This window comes from Hippoglossus stenolepis, chromosome 4 (genome assembly GCF_022539355.2).
Source record: "Hippoglossus stenolepis isolate QCI-W04-F060 chromosome 4, HSTE1.2, whole genome shotgun sequence".
Lineage (NCBI taxonomy): Eukaryota > Metazoa > Chordata > Actinopteri > Pleuronectiformes > Pleuronectidae > Hippoglossus > Hippoglossus stenolepis.
The window spans coordinates 5903395-5916661 of NC_061486.1; the positions used below are offsets into that span (position 1 = coordinate 5903395).

Sequence of the window (13267 nt, forward strand, 5' to 3'; positions counted from 1 at the left end):
AGGAGACGCCAGTAAGTGAGGAAGATGAGGATCCAACCTCCAGGCTGCAGCAGCCTCCACTTCCGCTGCGCGTAAATCACAAGCGAAAAGCAACAGGAGGACGGTAAAGTTTTCTCTTTCTTCTATGCACGCGTTGGTATTTGATTATATGTTTTTTTACAAAGATTCACAAACTGTCTCCTGCTGTCATCCGAACTGCTGATCATGTTTCAGATTATATTTATGATAATACTAATTTAGACGTTGACAAGAAGGGTGTTTGAAAAAGAAAAGGTTTTTAATCTCTGTAACAACGTGCAATCAATGAACTAATCAATGAATACATTTCTTCAGCTATTGTTAATATTGTTTTGCTCTGTAGATGGATGGAGACGTGAATTGGTTTTATTGCTTTCATTCTGACCACTCTGTTCTACATTGCATGAAAAGAACTTTACAAATAATGATTGATTGATTTTTTTTTGATAAAACCATTATCCATTTTTCCTACCGTGTAGCATTATGACCTGTAGTGTTGAGCTGCAAGTTATTTCAATTTAAGGTTGCATTGTTCAGATTGTTGAACCCTAACATGATCATTACAGCTCTAGGCTTAATGTAATTTAAAACCCAACAAGGTGCAGTTTCCGTCTGTGCCAGAAACATCTCCGCTGACCTCATATTTCCATATTTACTCTTTGTCTCTTTTCTAAAGTTGACTCTGAGAAACTGCAGCAGCAATGTCACAGCTGTATTACGGCAACACTGACAGCTCCTTGTACAGGGACAGCATCCCCCTGCGGATCGTGAGGGCCGAGTCCGAGCTCTCTTCCCTGGAGAAGGCCTACCTGGGGGAAGTCGATAAGGGGGACTACGCCAGCGTGAAAGAAGACCTGGAGGATGCTGAGATTTATTTCAGGATCAACATTAACTGCATCGACCCCCTGGGACGCACGGCCTTACTCATCGCCATCGAAAACGAGAACCTGGAGATCATCGAGCTGCTGCTCAGCTATAACGTGTACGTGGGGGATGCCCTGCTGCACGCCATCCGCAAAGAGGTGGTGGGCGCCGTGGAGCTGCTGGTCAATCACAAGAGGCGTGGGGACAAACAGGTAGCCTCCACCATGATGACATCCCATGTGCAGTGATTGCATTTACACAAGTGTTGTTCAACCATTGAAAAAACTCAGAACCTCATGTGACAACTGTAATAGCTATACTGTAATACCCCGTTTCCCAGTAGTACCATAGTGTCCCACTGTCAGCCACCGATTCTAGTCCGACTTACAGTATAAAGTGATTTATGTGGTGTTTTCCGGTTAACTGTCCTACTCACGGGGCGGCACGGCGGTGCAGTGGTTAGACTGACGGGCTGATGGGCCTCTCTTCAAATAGAAGAGACCAAAGACATACAAGTTAAAGACTCTAAATGGCCCAGAGGTGTGAATGTGAGTGTGAAAAGTTGTTTGACTCTGTACGTTGACGCTGGCGACTTGTCCAGGATGTACTCCGTCTCTCGCCCAATGTCTGCCAGGAATGTCTCCGGCTCCCCACGACCATCGTAGGATAAGCAGTGTAGATAGTGGATGGATGACATCCTCCTTATTCTGAAATACACATGCACTTATGTCAGTACCTGGACAAAAAAAATAAAAGGCAATGGGCACATGTAAAGTATGTGATGCCTTTAATCTTCATGATAGCAGCAAGTGAAGTTACTTCCTTCACAGTTTTAACATTATTACCAGGGGTATTTATGTTGATTTCATTGTGTCCCTGCAATACACTGGCAGTCTGCTTCTATAATGTTCTCTGAAAATCTTAAGACCATGTTCAGAAGATAGAATTGAAATCACGCAAACATGCTGAAAAGCAAATATTAAGCTGCATGGATGTTACATTATGACTGGAATGGTTGTATTTAGTTTGAAAACAGTGTAATTCTTGTTTTTTTGCTTGAAAGTTGCAGCTCGGACTTGATGTGCTGCTGCTATAGTGTTGTGTATCAGGCATTTTGAAAAAAAGTCCCTGGTTGCGTTCATCTTCTTTGTAAATTTGGTGTTTTTATTTCTCGACAATGCTGGTTCTGCCTGTAATGGAGTTGATTCTGTGAAGAGAAGAAAAAAGGGTGTAGTTGCCTCCAACCAGGAAGACATTTTGAGGGCAGCTGAACCACAAGCCATTAGCTGTGGGCTTGCTGTTAGACAAGATGGGTCAGGCACCCAACACTGATGAGATTAGATCCATTCAAACTAATTCAAACTAGCTGTTTCAGTCCCTGTGAGTGGTTCATAAAGCTGTTACTTGTTCGCTGTGAATCTATTCTTTTTAAGTTTGTTCGTTTCCTCTCTTGGTCTCCTGTACAGATTCCACCAATGCTGCAAGACAAGCAGTTTTCAGACTTCACCCCGGACATCACTCCAATCATCCTCGCGGCCCACACCAACAACTACGAGATCATCAAACTGCTCGTGCAGCGAGGAGTTTCCATCCCTCAGCCGCACGCCGTACGCTGCAACTGCGTGGAGTGCGTCTCCAGCTCAGACGTGGACGTCCTGCGTCAATCTCGCTCCCGTCTGAACATCTACAAGGCCCTCGCCAGCCCGTCCCTCATCGCCCTCTCAAGCGAGGATCCCTTCCTCACGGCTTTCCAGCTCAGCTGGGAGCTGAAGGAGCTCAGCAAAGTGGAGAATGAGTTCAAGTCAGAGTACGAGGAGCTCTCCCGTACGTGTAAACAATTTGCAAAAAGCCTACTTGACCAAACCCGAAGCTCTAAAGAGTTGGAGACAATCCTCAACTACCGAGATGACATAAATCCCCTGCTGGATGACAATAATGACCTGGCACGACTTAAACTGGCTATCAAATACAGCCAGAAAGAGGTAAGCTCTTAATTCATCATCATCATCCTTTTTTTCATAACACAAGATCAGAAAACTACTCCAATGTCTTGGTAAACACAGGTACACAAACAGACCGGACAGAGCTTTACAGTCCTGTGTTGAAGCACCACGAGGAACAAGTAACAACATGGACTATAAGACGAACGGTGCCAAGATGAGCCGCAAATGGCCTGAAGAGGGTGGAGATGTCCTCTGGGAGCTTAGAGCTACATGTAATTGCCAGGCTGGCTCTTAAAAATGCATTACAGTGGCCCTTTCAGACGGTCCCATGACATTGAGATAATTGGCGATAATGATGGAATAAGTGATGAGCACTTCCCTGAAATACAAACTCATAATATTTTAATTAGGGAGGGAACCTTTTACTGTCTTTTAACATATTCTGTGGAAGTATTTTTTTCCCAGGATACAACAGCGACTTCCTGTCATTTATCATGAAAATTAACCATTGAAAATTACGCGTGGTGATCACACAGTGGCTGCAGCAGAATAAGATGCACAAGGAAACACGATTTAGGTGTAATTTATGAGGTTAATCAAAGATTACACATGTGAATGCATGTAGATGATGAGGATGACAACATTTAGTTTTAAGAGTAGAATTTTAAGCCTTTGGTCTCAGTCTACCACATCAAATTTTAATATCTTGTTTTAATCCAGGTCTGCTTGTTTGTTTTGTTGTCTCCTGCACTACAGGCGACAATATAACCTAAACGCTGTGTTTCAGCGAGTTCATTTTATTTGTTCCACTCATGAAATGAATGAAACCACTTATGTGTTGTTTGTTGTGCAATATTTGCAGCACAAAAGGCTCACACCACCTTTGTACATTCACGTTTTGTCTCAAGCATTTAGGAGTCTGCATGTAGAGTTTGGGCTTTTCTGTTATACTGTATTTGGATGAGTTGGGAACATGAGAACGAGAGATCAGCTCCGTGTGCCACCACTGGTCTCCATGGCAGAAGGGTTTTACAGCCGAGTTTCAATGGCTACAGTGGGAAAGGGGTTTATCACAGATGAGTGATTTTTAACAAGGTTTCTTTGGCTGGTTTCAGACAACATTTTGCTTTAAACTTATACTATCTGATGGGCTCTTCTAAGGAGTTTTCATTCTAAAGAAACAGCATCAAAGTGGTGCAGTTTAATTGACTGCGTAGACCACCAGCACTTATTGATGGCAAACATCTCCTTTAATACATTTCCGTCCTCTCTGCTTCTCGTGCTCACTTCTGCACTCGCTGTGGAATATTACAAAGTTTTCTTTGTACGCAGATGTTTTCTTGGAGCTGTTATGGTAAAAAAAACTATGAAACAGCAAGTTGAATACTGTGGAAGAGAAAAACAAAGTCTGACTATTTGCTTTTTATTTTCTGAGCAGAATGTCATCATGAGGTTATTGAGCAGTAGGCTTAATGTCTGGGAAACTTAAATTGGATTTACAAATCTTGGTCGCACTGTTTATTTCACATCATAAATTCTAATAATTCTCATTGATAATTGAGAATCATATGACTGGAGAACTTTCCGTACTGTTCATATAAAGTCCTACAGCTTATATATGTAAGGAAATAAAAGGACAGTTGCAAAGATTGCAACATCTTTAGTATTATATCATATATATAATATTTATTTATACTTCTCTAGCTTATAGTTATATTTTTGTTTTTTGTTCTATATTTCCTTTGTTAATCTTTATAACAGGCACACTTTGATTTGAGGATGACACTTTCGTAATCTTCTGTAACAGTGAAGTTCTTGAAAGTTGAAAGTATTTTTTGTGAAAGTGATTTAGATTTATAGATTAAATACTATTAATTTTCCTTATGAATAAGCACTATACAATATGTTATCACAGGATTAATGTTTGTGTTTTAAGGGGCAGAAGGATGTGACCACAGTCTGTTGCTGTAACATGAAGACGAGGTGATTTTCACTTTCCAAAACTGTCCTCAGATCACATCTGGTGGTGCCACCGTTTTGCCTCCAGTCACGTCGACGACTCACGAACACCAATAGGAAACATTGAAGAAGTCAGAATCTGCTTTGCTACTTGTCCTCATCAACCACAATTTGATGCTACATACAATGTAGAGATCCATTTCACTATAATGTGGTCAGGCTAAAATGATCGTCCATCACCGGCCACAGACGTCAGACAGCAGATGTTTGTATTAAATCCCGAGGGGCAGAGAAGATGTGTATGGGAAACAGATTTGACAATCATTTCTTGACAGAGGATCACAGAACAGAGGATCTCTAATGTTCCCCCCCACCCGCCCCACTTCTAACATCTTGAATGCCTCTTGCTCGGGGTGAAGACCGGTGAAGCATGTTTTTTCCATTCCTCAATGTTACCTTTGCTGAGGATAAGCAGCGGGGGGGGAAGCTCTGGAGATTTTATCGTAACATCATGTCTGCGGCAGTTTGAGACTACAGGGGGAAAAAAACATGTATTTTACAGCTGTCTGATGGAGAGCTGTTTTTGTCAACGCATGTCCTTCCAGTGCGTGTAGGAAAATGTCGGCCTCCGCTCTTGTTTTACGTGGCTGGACGAACGCGTAGTGTTGAGGTTTTGACGCTTGATGCGATTGTCACGACAACCATCACGGTTTCATGCTTGGGAAACATGTAGTGCAGCCGGCTTTCAGGCTAACGTGCCGTGTGTAGCTGTCAATGCTGATGAGAAGTACACAGGAAATAAAATCCAGACACAGATGAATACACACCACGTTAGCCAACTGCCTCCACTTTCACATTAACACGATTTGATTGGCTGGAGCTTTGCACTAATGCGACGCAATGGAACCACAATCCGGTTCGGCAACACTTGACGTCACCAAAGTTTCGAAGGTCGGACGACTGATGAGTCATTTCAGGAGCTCCACGAGCAGAGTTTTCTGTGGTACTTAAAAACCTTATATAACACACCAGAGGAAAGACACACGGAAAAAGCCTCACATGCCTCCTCTAACATCATTTATCTCTCTTCCTCTCAGTTTATCGCGCAGCCCAACTGTCAGCAGCTGCTGGCGTCTCGGTGGTATGATCAGTTCCCGGGCTGGAGGAGGCGTCACTGGGCAGCAAAGTTCCTCACCTGCAGCTTCATCGGCCTCCTGTTTCCGCTGCTGTCCATCTTCTACCTGATCTCTCCAAAGAGCTGCTATGGCTTATTCATCCGCAGGCCTTTCATCAAGTTCATCTGTCACACCGCCTCCTACCTGACCTTCCTCTTCCTGCTCTTCTTGGCCTCGCAGCACATATCCAATTCACAGCGGGACTGTCAGGGCCCAGCCCCCACCATTGTGGAGTGGATGATCCTGCCTTGGGTGCTTGGTAACAATAAGTACACACGTGTACACCAACACTAACCGATTGCTGTTTTCTCATGTTATCAGGCCTTGTTTTGCATCTGCACACATTTGAGGAAAGTCAATCAGAGGCACTTACTGCAGTTGCTCGATAATGAATGTTGACCACTTCTGTTTTTCCTGTTTGAGGTTTTATATGGATGGAGATCAAACAGATGTGGGATAATGGTTTCCAGGACTACATAGACGACTGGTGGAACCTAGTGGACTTCATAATGAACTCCTTGTATCTTGCAACCATTTCTCTGAAGCTTGTTGCCTATGCAAAGGTACTGTATATGTCAGGAAGTCACATATTTCAGTGTTCTGATCTGCAAAGTTTATAAAAGAGTTTTATTTCATATAAGAAGACATATTTTTGATCACACCGTTTAAAGCGATACTATGAAACTTTTGAACTTTGAAAAAAAAATTTGCTTCGGCTTCAAAATTAGTTTGATGGTTCACCGATTTGGAATTAGTAGATTGGTGCTGCTTTTATTCCCACTCCTGTAGGAACATTTATTAAGTGAGTGGGTACAATACCCTGCAAGTAGTGCATAACTGACAGCTTAAGGCCTTCTCTACACCACTTCCAATATTATTAGAGTAGTAGAGGTCTTTAAAAACCAGCGTTTATCTCCAACATTCTGTGAGGAAACTTGGTTAAATTAATAATTGTAAACAGATTTTGGTGTTTCAGCAAGCAGGGGATCATGGGTAATATCCAGCGTTTTAGTTGTGTTGTAGTCGGAGGGACTATAAAGTCAGAGTTAATCAGAATTATTTATCATGTGGGGCTGCATAGGGCGCTGTTGCTCAGTAAAAGTTGCATAGTGTTGCTTTAACTTCAGTCAAAATGAGGAGAATTAAAATAAATGGGATTGCTGTGTATTCTTGTTTTTTGAAAAAGAAAAATAAGCTTTGTTACCTGTAATGCTCATGGTAACTTACATCATTCTCATTATTTCTTTTTTTACAGTACAGTGGGTTTAAATACAGAGAAGACTGGGAAATGTGGCACCCGACTCTGGTGGCAGAGGCCTTGTTCGCCATTGCCAACATCTTCAGCTCGTTGCGCCTCATCTGCCTTTTTACTGCCAACTCCCATCTGGGGCCCTTACAGATCTCGCTGGGTCGAATGCTCCTGGACATCCTCAAGTTCCTCTTCATCTACTGCCTGGTGCTTGTAGCCTTCGCCAACGGCCTTAACCAGCTGTACTTTTACTATGAAACAGAAGAGGCGGTTTGCAAGGGGATTCGCTGCAAGGACCAGAACAATGCCTTCTCAACGCAAGTCCCTAAACAAATTGCTCCTGACAAAACTGCGATATTAATATTTAATATGATTTTCATTCAGCGATGCACAATGTGATGTACGGTTGTTTGCTTTTCAGGCTGTTCGAAACGCTGCAGTCGTTATTTTGGTCCGTGTTTGGCCTGATCAACCTCCACGTGACCGATATGAATGGAACGGACCATCAATTCACTGAGTTTGTGGGCAGCACCATGTTCGGCACATACAGCGTGATCTCCCAGATCGTGCTTCTGAACATGCTCATTGCGATGATGAACAACTCCTACCAGCACATAGCTGTGAGCGCACTAGCCGCTGGTTTCACCACACTAATTTGTCTTGTGTTCCTTCGCGAAAGGTTTTGATGAATTGTTTGTTTGTTTCTCTTTTCAGGATCATGCTGATATAGAATGGAAATTTGCAAGAACAAAATTATGGATGAGCTACTTTGAAGAAGGGGGGACTTTGCCGTCTCCGTTTAACATAATACCCAGTCCAAAGGCAGTTTTTTATCTGATGAGATGGATAAAGATATTTTTATTCAGGAGAAAAAGCCTGAAAATGCACGATACCTTCGAAACATTGGGGGTGAGGAGTTTCCAGGGATCTGATCTATATTGTCACCACTGTATAGAATACAGTTATTTACCTACCATTCTCTCTGATATTACAGCGAATATGTTTATATGCATTGTAAAGAATAACTCATCCTACCATTGGAATCAACAATATGTATCTTTACTTTCAGAGACGTGCGGCTAAAAGTGTAAGATCAAACCATCAGTACCAGGTATTACTGTCTTTTTAAACAAATAAATGTAGGCACATTTTCATACAACTTTATTTTGAAAACAAATCTGTCGTTTTTATCCATAACATTATGTTTTTCAGGAGGTTTTAAGGAACCTTGTGAAGCGATATGTCGCTGCGATGATCAGAGGCGCCAAGACAGCGGAAGGTTTGACGGAAGAGAATTTCAAGGTAGTACTACGCGGCTCCAAAACATTGTTTTTACACTGCTGTGTAATCTGTACTATCGTTTAATCTGTGGTTCTCAATATATTATAGGAGCTGAAGCAGGATATCTCCAGCTTCCGCTATGAAGTCCTGGGAATGATGAAGGGTAAATCTCAAGGAAGGGCAAGCTCCGCCTTGGCATATCCTGGAAACCCGTTCAAATATTCTCCCAAATTCCCCATTGATGAGCCGGAACAGAAGCAGAGCATGTTTGAAGTGGTCACCACCGCCCTACAGAGCGGAGCTTCCAACACCACCGGCTCTGACAGGCTAACCAACGGTGCAGCTGTTCTGTCCCCTACAGGACAGACTCAGGACGAGCTGTCCAAGGATGTTTCAGATGAGGGGTCTCATAACTTTGAAAAAATATCATTGTCACCAAAAGATTCACTGGGATCTGGGGGCAAAAAACTATTTCAGACCGAGAAAGGCTTCCAGATAAGGCAGAAGAAAAAAAAACTTCCTGGTCCCCATAATTCTGATCAAAAGCCATGAATTATTCCCTGGGAAAATCCATGAAAATAAATGTCTGGATCCGCCTCTAGTTTCTATCTTGACCCATGTCCTGTCCTTCCGAGTTTCATTGAAATCTGTGTGGTATTTTTTTGCGTAATCCTGCTGATACAGAAACAGACCAACTAACAAACAAACCTAACCAGAGCAAAACATAACATAACGTGAAAAAATACATGTGAAAACGATTTCTGGACATTTAAAAACTGGTACAGATGTGAGTTTTTAGTCAACCTTAAATATGCACAGAAGATGAGCTCTTCTAAATAACTTACAAAACTTTGTGGCGGCTACAGCAACGGCATAATGGCCCGTTCCCCTCAGCCGCGACCAAGGGACAGCCAGGAACAGCTGGTAATAACCCAGAGTATCTGAGACATCTGGGAGTGGAGAGGAGCTCAGAGACGTGTTAGTGGAGCAGGAGCCAGTGCAGTGATGAGGTGAGATGCTGTCTCACTTCCTGGTTCCAGAGAGCGGCAGCGTTCTGCAGCAGCTGCAAACGAGACGGTGACGAAAACACATTAGTCTTCCAATAATCTTTTTTGGAGATTTCATTCTTTCTCTTGCCAGTTTTGAAAAACATATATTGAAATAAACTCATTTTCTCAAGGTAAAGAATATTGTAGTTACCTGTCATATTCAGTTTATTACTTGCATCCTGTCATGTACACCACGTATGTTATTGCAGATTATATCACATGCATTCCTCTCCGATTGGCGGAATATGAAAGTACCGAGTGCCGATTTGATGCTCAGGGAATTTGACACAGGTCTGTAACTTGATTTATTGTGAGCAACTAAATCCAAAAAGCGAAGACACCCTGCTGCCTGTCCTCAGCGCCTGCACCTTGAACTGTTCTCTTACTGTGATATGCAAAAAATTAATCTGTTTCTAAAAAACAATATTACTCCTCATACACTGCCAGTATCCATTTTTTTATTGATTATACAGTAAAACAAAATAACCCTGTGTTAAAACATGTTTATTTGTATATGTGTGAACTAATTGAATATGTAACTTGGATACATTATCCAGCTGATAAATGAGCAAAGCAGCACCGGGCTAATTCAGTAAAAGATTCTAATTGGTTTTACTCCAAAGCGATCTCCCTTTTCTAGAGTGAGAAAAGTTTTGTTGCAAGATTTATTCCTCAACCTTCGCTCGTACACTTTACAACCTCGAATGCATAAGAGCCCTGTGGCAACGCGCTGCTGCTGCTGCTGTTGAACAAACTTGTGACATGTATTGACATTACTCTCTGATCAAATAAAAATCAATGCCGATGTAAAAAGGGTTTCTAACTTTTCTGTCTCGTGGTTCTCCTCTGCAGCTTGTCGTTCCCCTTTCTCCCTTTTTTCTTTCATTTCCAAACAATGCATAGTGACACTCGACATTTGAACAGAGAGCCGAGGTGAAGAATGAGGTCAGGAGGCGAAAGTTAAACTTCTGCATGAATTCACTTGATTCACTGCTGAGATGTTCCCTCTCATCGCTGGAGCAAAGCTTTGGGTAAACAGTTTATGAGCCTCTCGCTGTTTATACATTGGTGCAGTTTCTAGTGGATGCACAGTTTACATCAACATCCTCCCTCTGAGAGATTTCTCTTGTGTTTTGTGACTCGTTCACGAAGAAGCACAACTCGATGCTCTTATTTACAGTTACTCACATCTTGTCTGTCCAATCAGGTTGAAGTAAAGAGTTTAAACACAAAATGGAAAAAAGTAGGGAGAGTATTTACACACTCACTGTAGTTAGAGTCTTTCACTGTCTTTAGTTTAAAGAAGTTGTTGTGGAAGTTTGTGTAAAAGCCTGTTGTTAAAAAGTAAGTTCAGACGTAGTAAGTAATTTATAGTTTATACTATAAAGAGTCAGTTTCATTATAATACATTACAATATACTCTCTTTTTTTCCGGAACATATATAGGCGATAGCTAATCCCATTGGGGAAGAGGTGGGATGCACCTAAGGCGGAAGTCCAATCAAGAACCTTCATGCTGTGAGGCGATGGTGCTAACCACTGCACCACCATGCCACGGTTGATAACGAATTCCATTTGTAAAGCCTTTTCTTAAAAAGCTACAAAGTGCATAGCAGGAAAAAGTGGAAATTAAAAGAACAGGAATTAAAGCTATAGAAAGATGATAAGTTTATAAAACAGAGAAAAATTTAATTGTACCTGCAAAATAAATAAATATATGTCTAACAAATGTTTTACACAGAGATTTTAAAGATGCTAATGATGTTTTTGTGTCTCTAGCAGCAAAGCCCTGGTCACCCTGCCTGGAATAACCAGTGGAGCTCCACCCACAGACGTGAGTCAGAAACCATTAAAATTCAATTTACATGTCAGTGCATCACAAACGATGATCCACTGATATAACACTGACAGAGCTCGTTCTGCATGAGTGTGAAGACAATGAAGTCACATTACTTTTTTATTTACCTTGGCCTAAAATACACAGGCCCGATGCAATAAAACAATAATCTCAGTTATCAAAATTCAGGAGTAGGATATAATACTCACTGATGATGTCGGTTCCAGCTCTCTTCAATTATTTTGTAAGTCTGTGTTCGGGAGGATGATGAGTCTGTGAGGATTGTTTTCCTACTTATCAGGCATCAAGCCCCCTCTAGTGATGTGGGAGAGACCAGTGCAGTGGCTGTGGGCTTAATAGAGACGTGGGAGCAATGGCTTCAGTGCATCCGCTGTGCATCCAGCTGTGCCGCTCACACTCTCAAAACACAGAGTTTACTTGTGATGCAGTAATTACTGTACTGCTGTGTGGCTGCTAGCACACCATGAACAGTATAGTAACAGTTTTCCAGTTTATTAAAGGCGTCCTATTGAAGTCTACTCGTGCTGTGTACTTGCACAGATATTCAACTTCACACCTTCGTGGCTCGATGCTGCAGGCAACATGGGGGGGTTTCCTGTTACCATAGCAGCCACGGGCAAATCACACGATCTTTAGAAAAGCCAATCACGGGCTGTTTTGGTATTTGTCGCTATATCTGTATGAGCCCAATTTAGACCGAGCGGCGGCATTTTCCCTTTCATTTCAACTTAAAAGCAGCTCGGGTAGCAAGACACAAAGACAGGAATCCATACGTGGGATCAAAAGTTACCTCATCCATTCTCTGTGGCACATGCAGTGTGTGTGTCTGTGTGAGTGTGTGTGTTTGTGTGTGTGAGAAAGTGACAAAGACAGTTCCCGTTCAAAGTGTTAATGTCACGTTGCATTTATTAAATCGCTGCTGTGAGTTTGCCAGTGCAATTATTTGTCCAACGCGAGCGGGTGCAGACTCCTCACTTTGAGAATTGGCTGCTCGCTGGATTCTTGAGATTGTAAAGTTAATGTATTCCAGTCTCTGGGATTTTTAGGAGAGATGAAAAAGCCTCAGTGGGGATTTTATGCATAAGCGCTTTTCTAAAGGCCTTGACGAATCCAGCTCTTAAGAGGCTTGCTGCATTGGAAAAGTGTCACTTGTTCAACGAGGACGAGATTCGCTTAATGATTCACCGTCTGATATTTTGTATTTTTCAACTTCTGCTCACTAGTTCAAAATAAATACAGTAAATACAACACACACACATGAGAGAGGCCGGTGGTGTTCGGTGCTGTCAGTCCAGCGACTCTGCAGGCCAGCAGGACATTACTTTCCTGTTCACATCTGGAACATCTGCCCATAGGCCGAACAACATGTGGTGAATGAATGGTGTTGAAGTGATGCCACCTGGGTATGTTCGGAGTAACAACACCCCTTGGGAAACCTGAACTATTTTCTCTTTTACAAACTTTTAAAGCTTAAAACTGAATAAACTAAATCATGTTATATTATATAGGTATCAAACTTTGGCCATTTTGCTGTAAGTATAAGGACTAATCGTTTAAAAAGAAATTACAGGACAACATTATGAAGCAGATGCTTTAATAATTCATAAGTTGCAGCCTGTTATCATTTTCTTGTATCAGTTCTGGGATTTCACATCGTGCAAGTCTGAGCCATTTCACAATAAGTGTTTTTCGGGAGACTTTCGCTTCCCAGAAACTGTGAAACTGTTTAGTTCTCGTTAGTCCTTGTGTTTCAAGTGTTTCCAGTTGGAGTCTGAATTATGGCTCAGGTATTGTAGCTTCAAACGGGATCATGATACATGTCAGTTGTTGTTCAGGAAACAAGTTCAATGTTTTCTGATAAAGAAATGAAA

The 13267-nt window shown here is 41.9% G+C and overlaps 1 protein-coding gene across 1 annotated transcript; it reads left to right on the forward strand.

Annotated features, from left to right (window-relative positions):
- Positions 1 to 707: 707 nt before the first annotated feature.
- On the forward strand, positions 708 to 10329 carry trpc4b (transient receptor potential cation channel, subfamily C, member 4b). The gene is made up of 10 exons (XM_035154423.2): positions 708 to 1094; positions 2349 to 2864; positions 5882 to 6218; positions 6383 to 6522; positions 7215 to 7525; positions 7630 to 7828; positions 7923 to 8117; positions 8278 to 8319; positions 8421 to 8510; positions 8598 to 10329. Exons 1-10 carry the CDS (start codon positions 720 to 722, stop codon positions 9039 to 9041), a joined length of 2649 nt encoding a protein of 882 aa, XP_035010314.1. The 5' UTR covers positions 708 to 719; the 3' UTR covers positions 9042 to 10329.
- Positions 10330 to 13267: the final 2938 nt, after the last annotated feature.

What these genes read in the sequence shown, in the direction of transcription:
- trpc4b (XM_035154423.2), top strand. Translation starts at nt 720, where the DNA reads ATGTCACAGCTGTATTACGGCAACACTGACAGCTCCTTGTACAGGGAC. An exon ending in AGAGGCGTGGGGACAAACAG is followed by an intron (nt 1,095 to 2,348) that starts GTAGCCTCCACC and finishes TCTCCTGTACAG; the next exon opens with ATTCCACCAATGCTGCAAGA. An exon ending in GATCCTGCCTTGGGTGCTTG is followed by an intron (nt 6,219 to 6,382) that starts GTAACAATAAGT and finishes TTCCTGTTTGAG; the next exon opens with GTTTTATATGGATGGAGATC.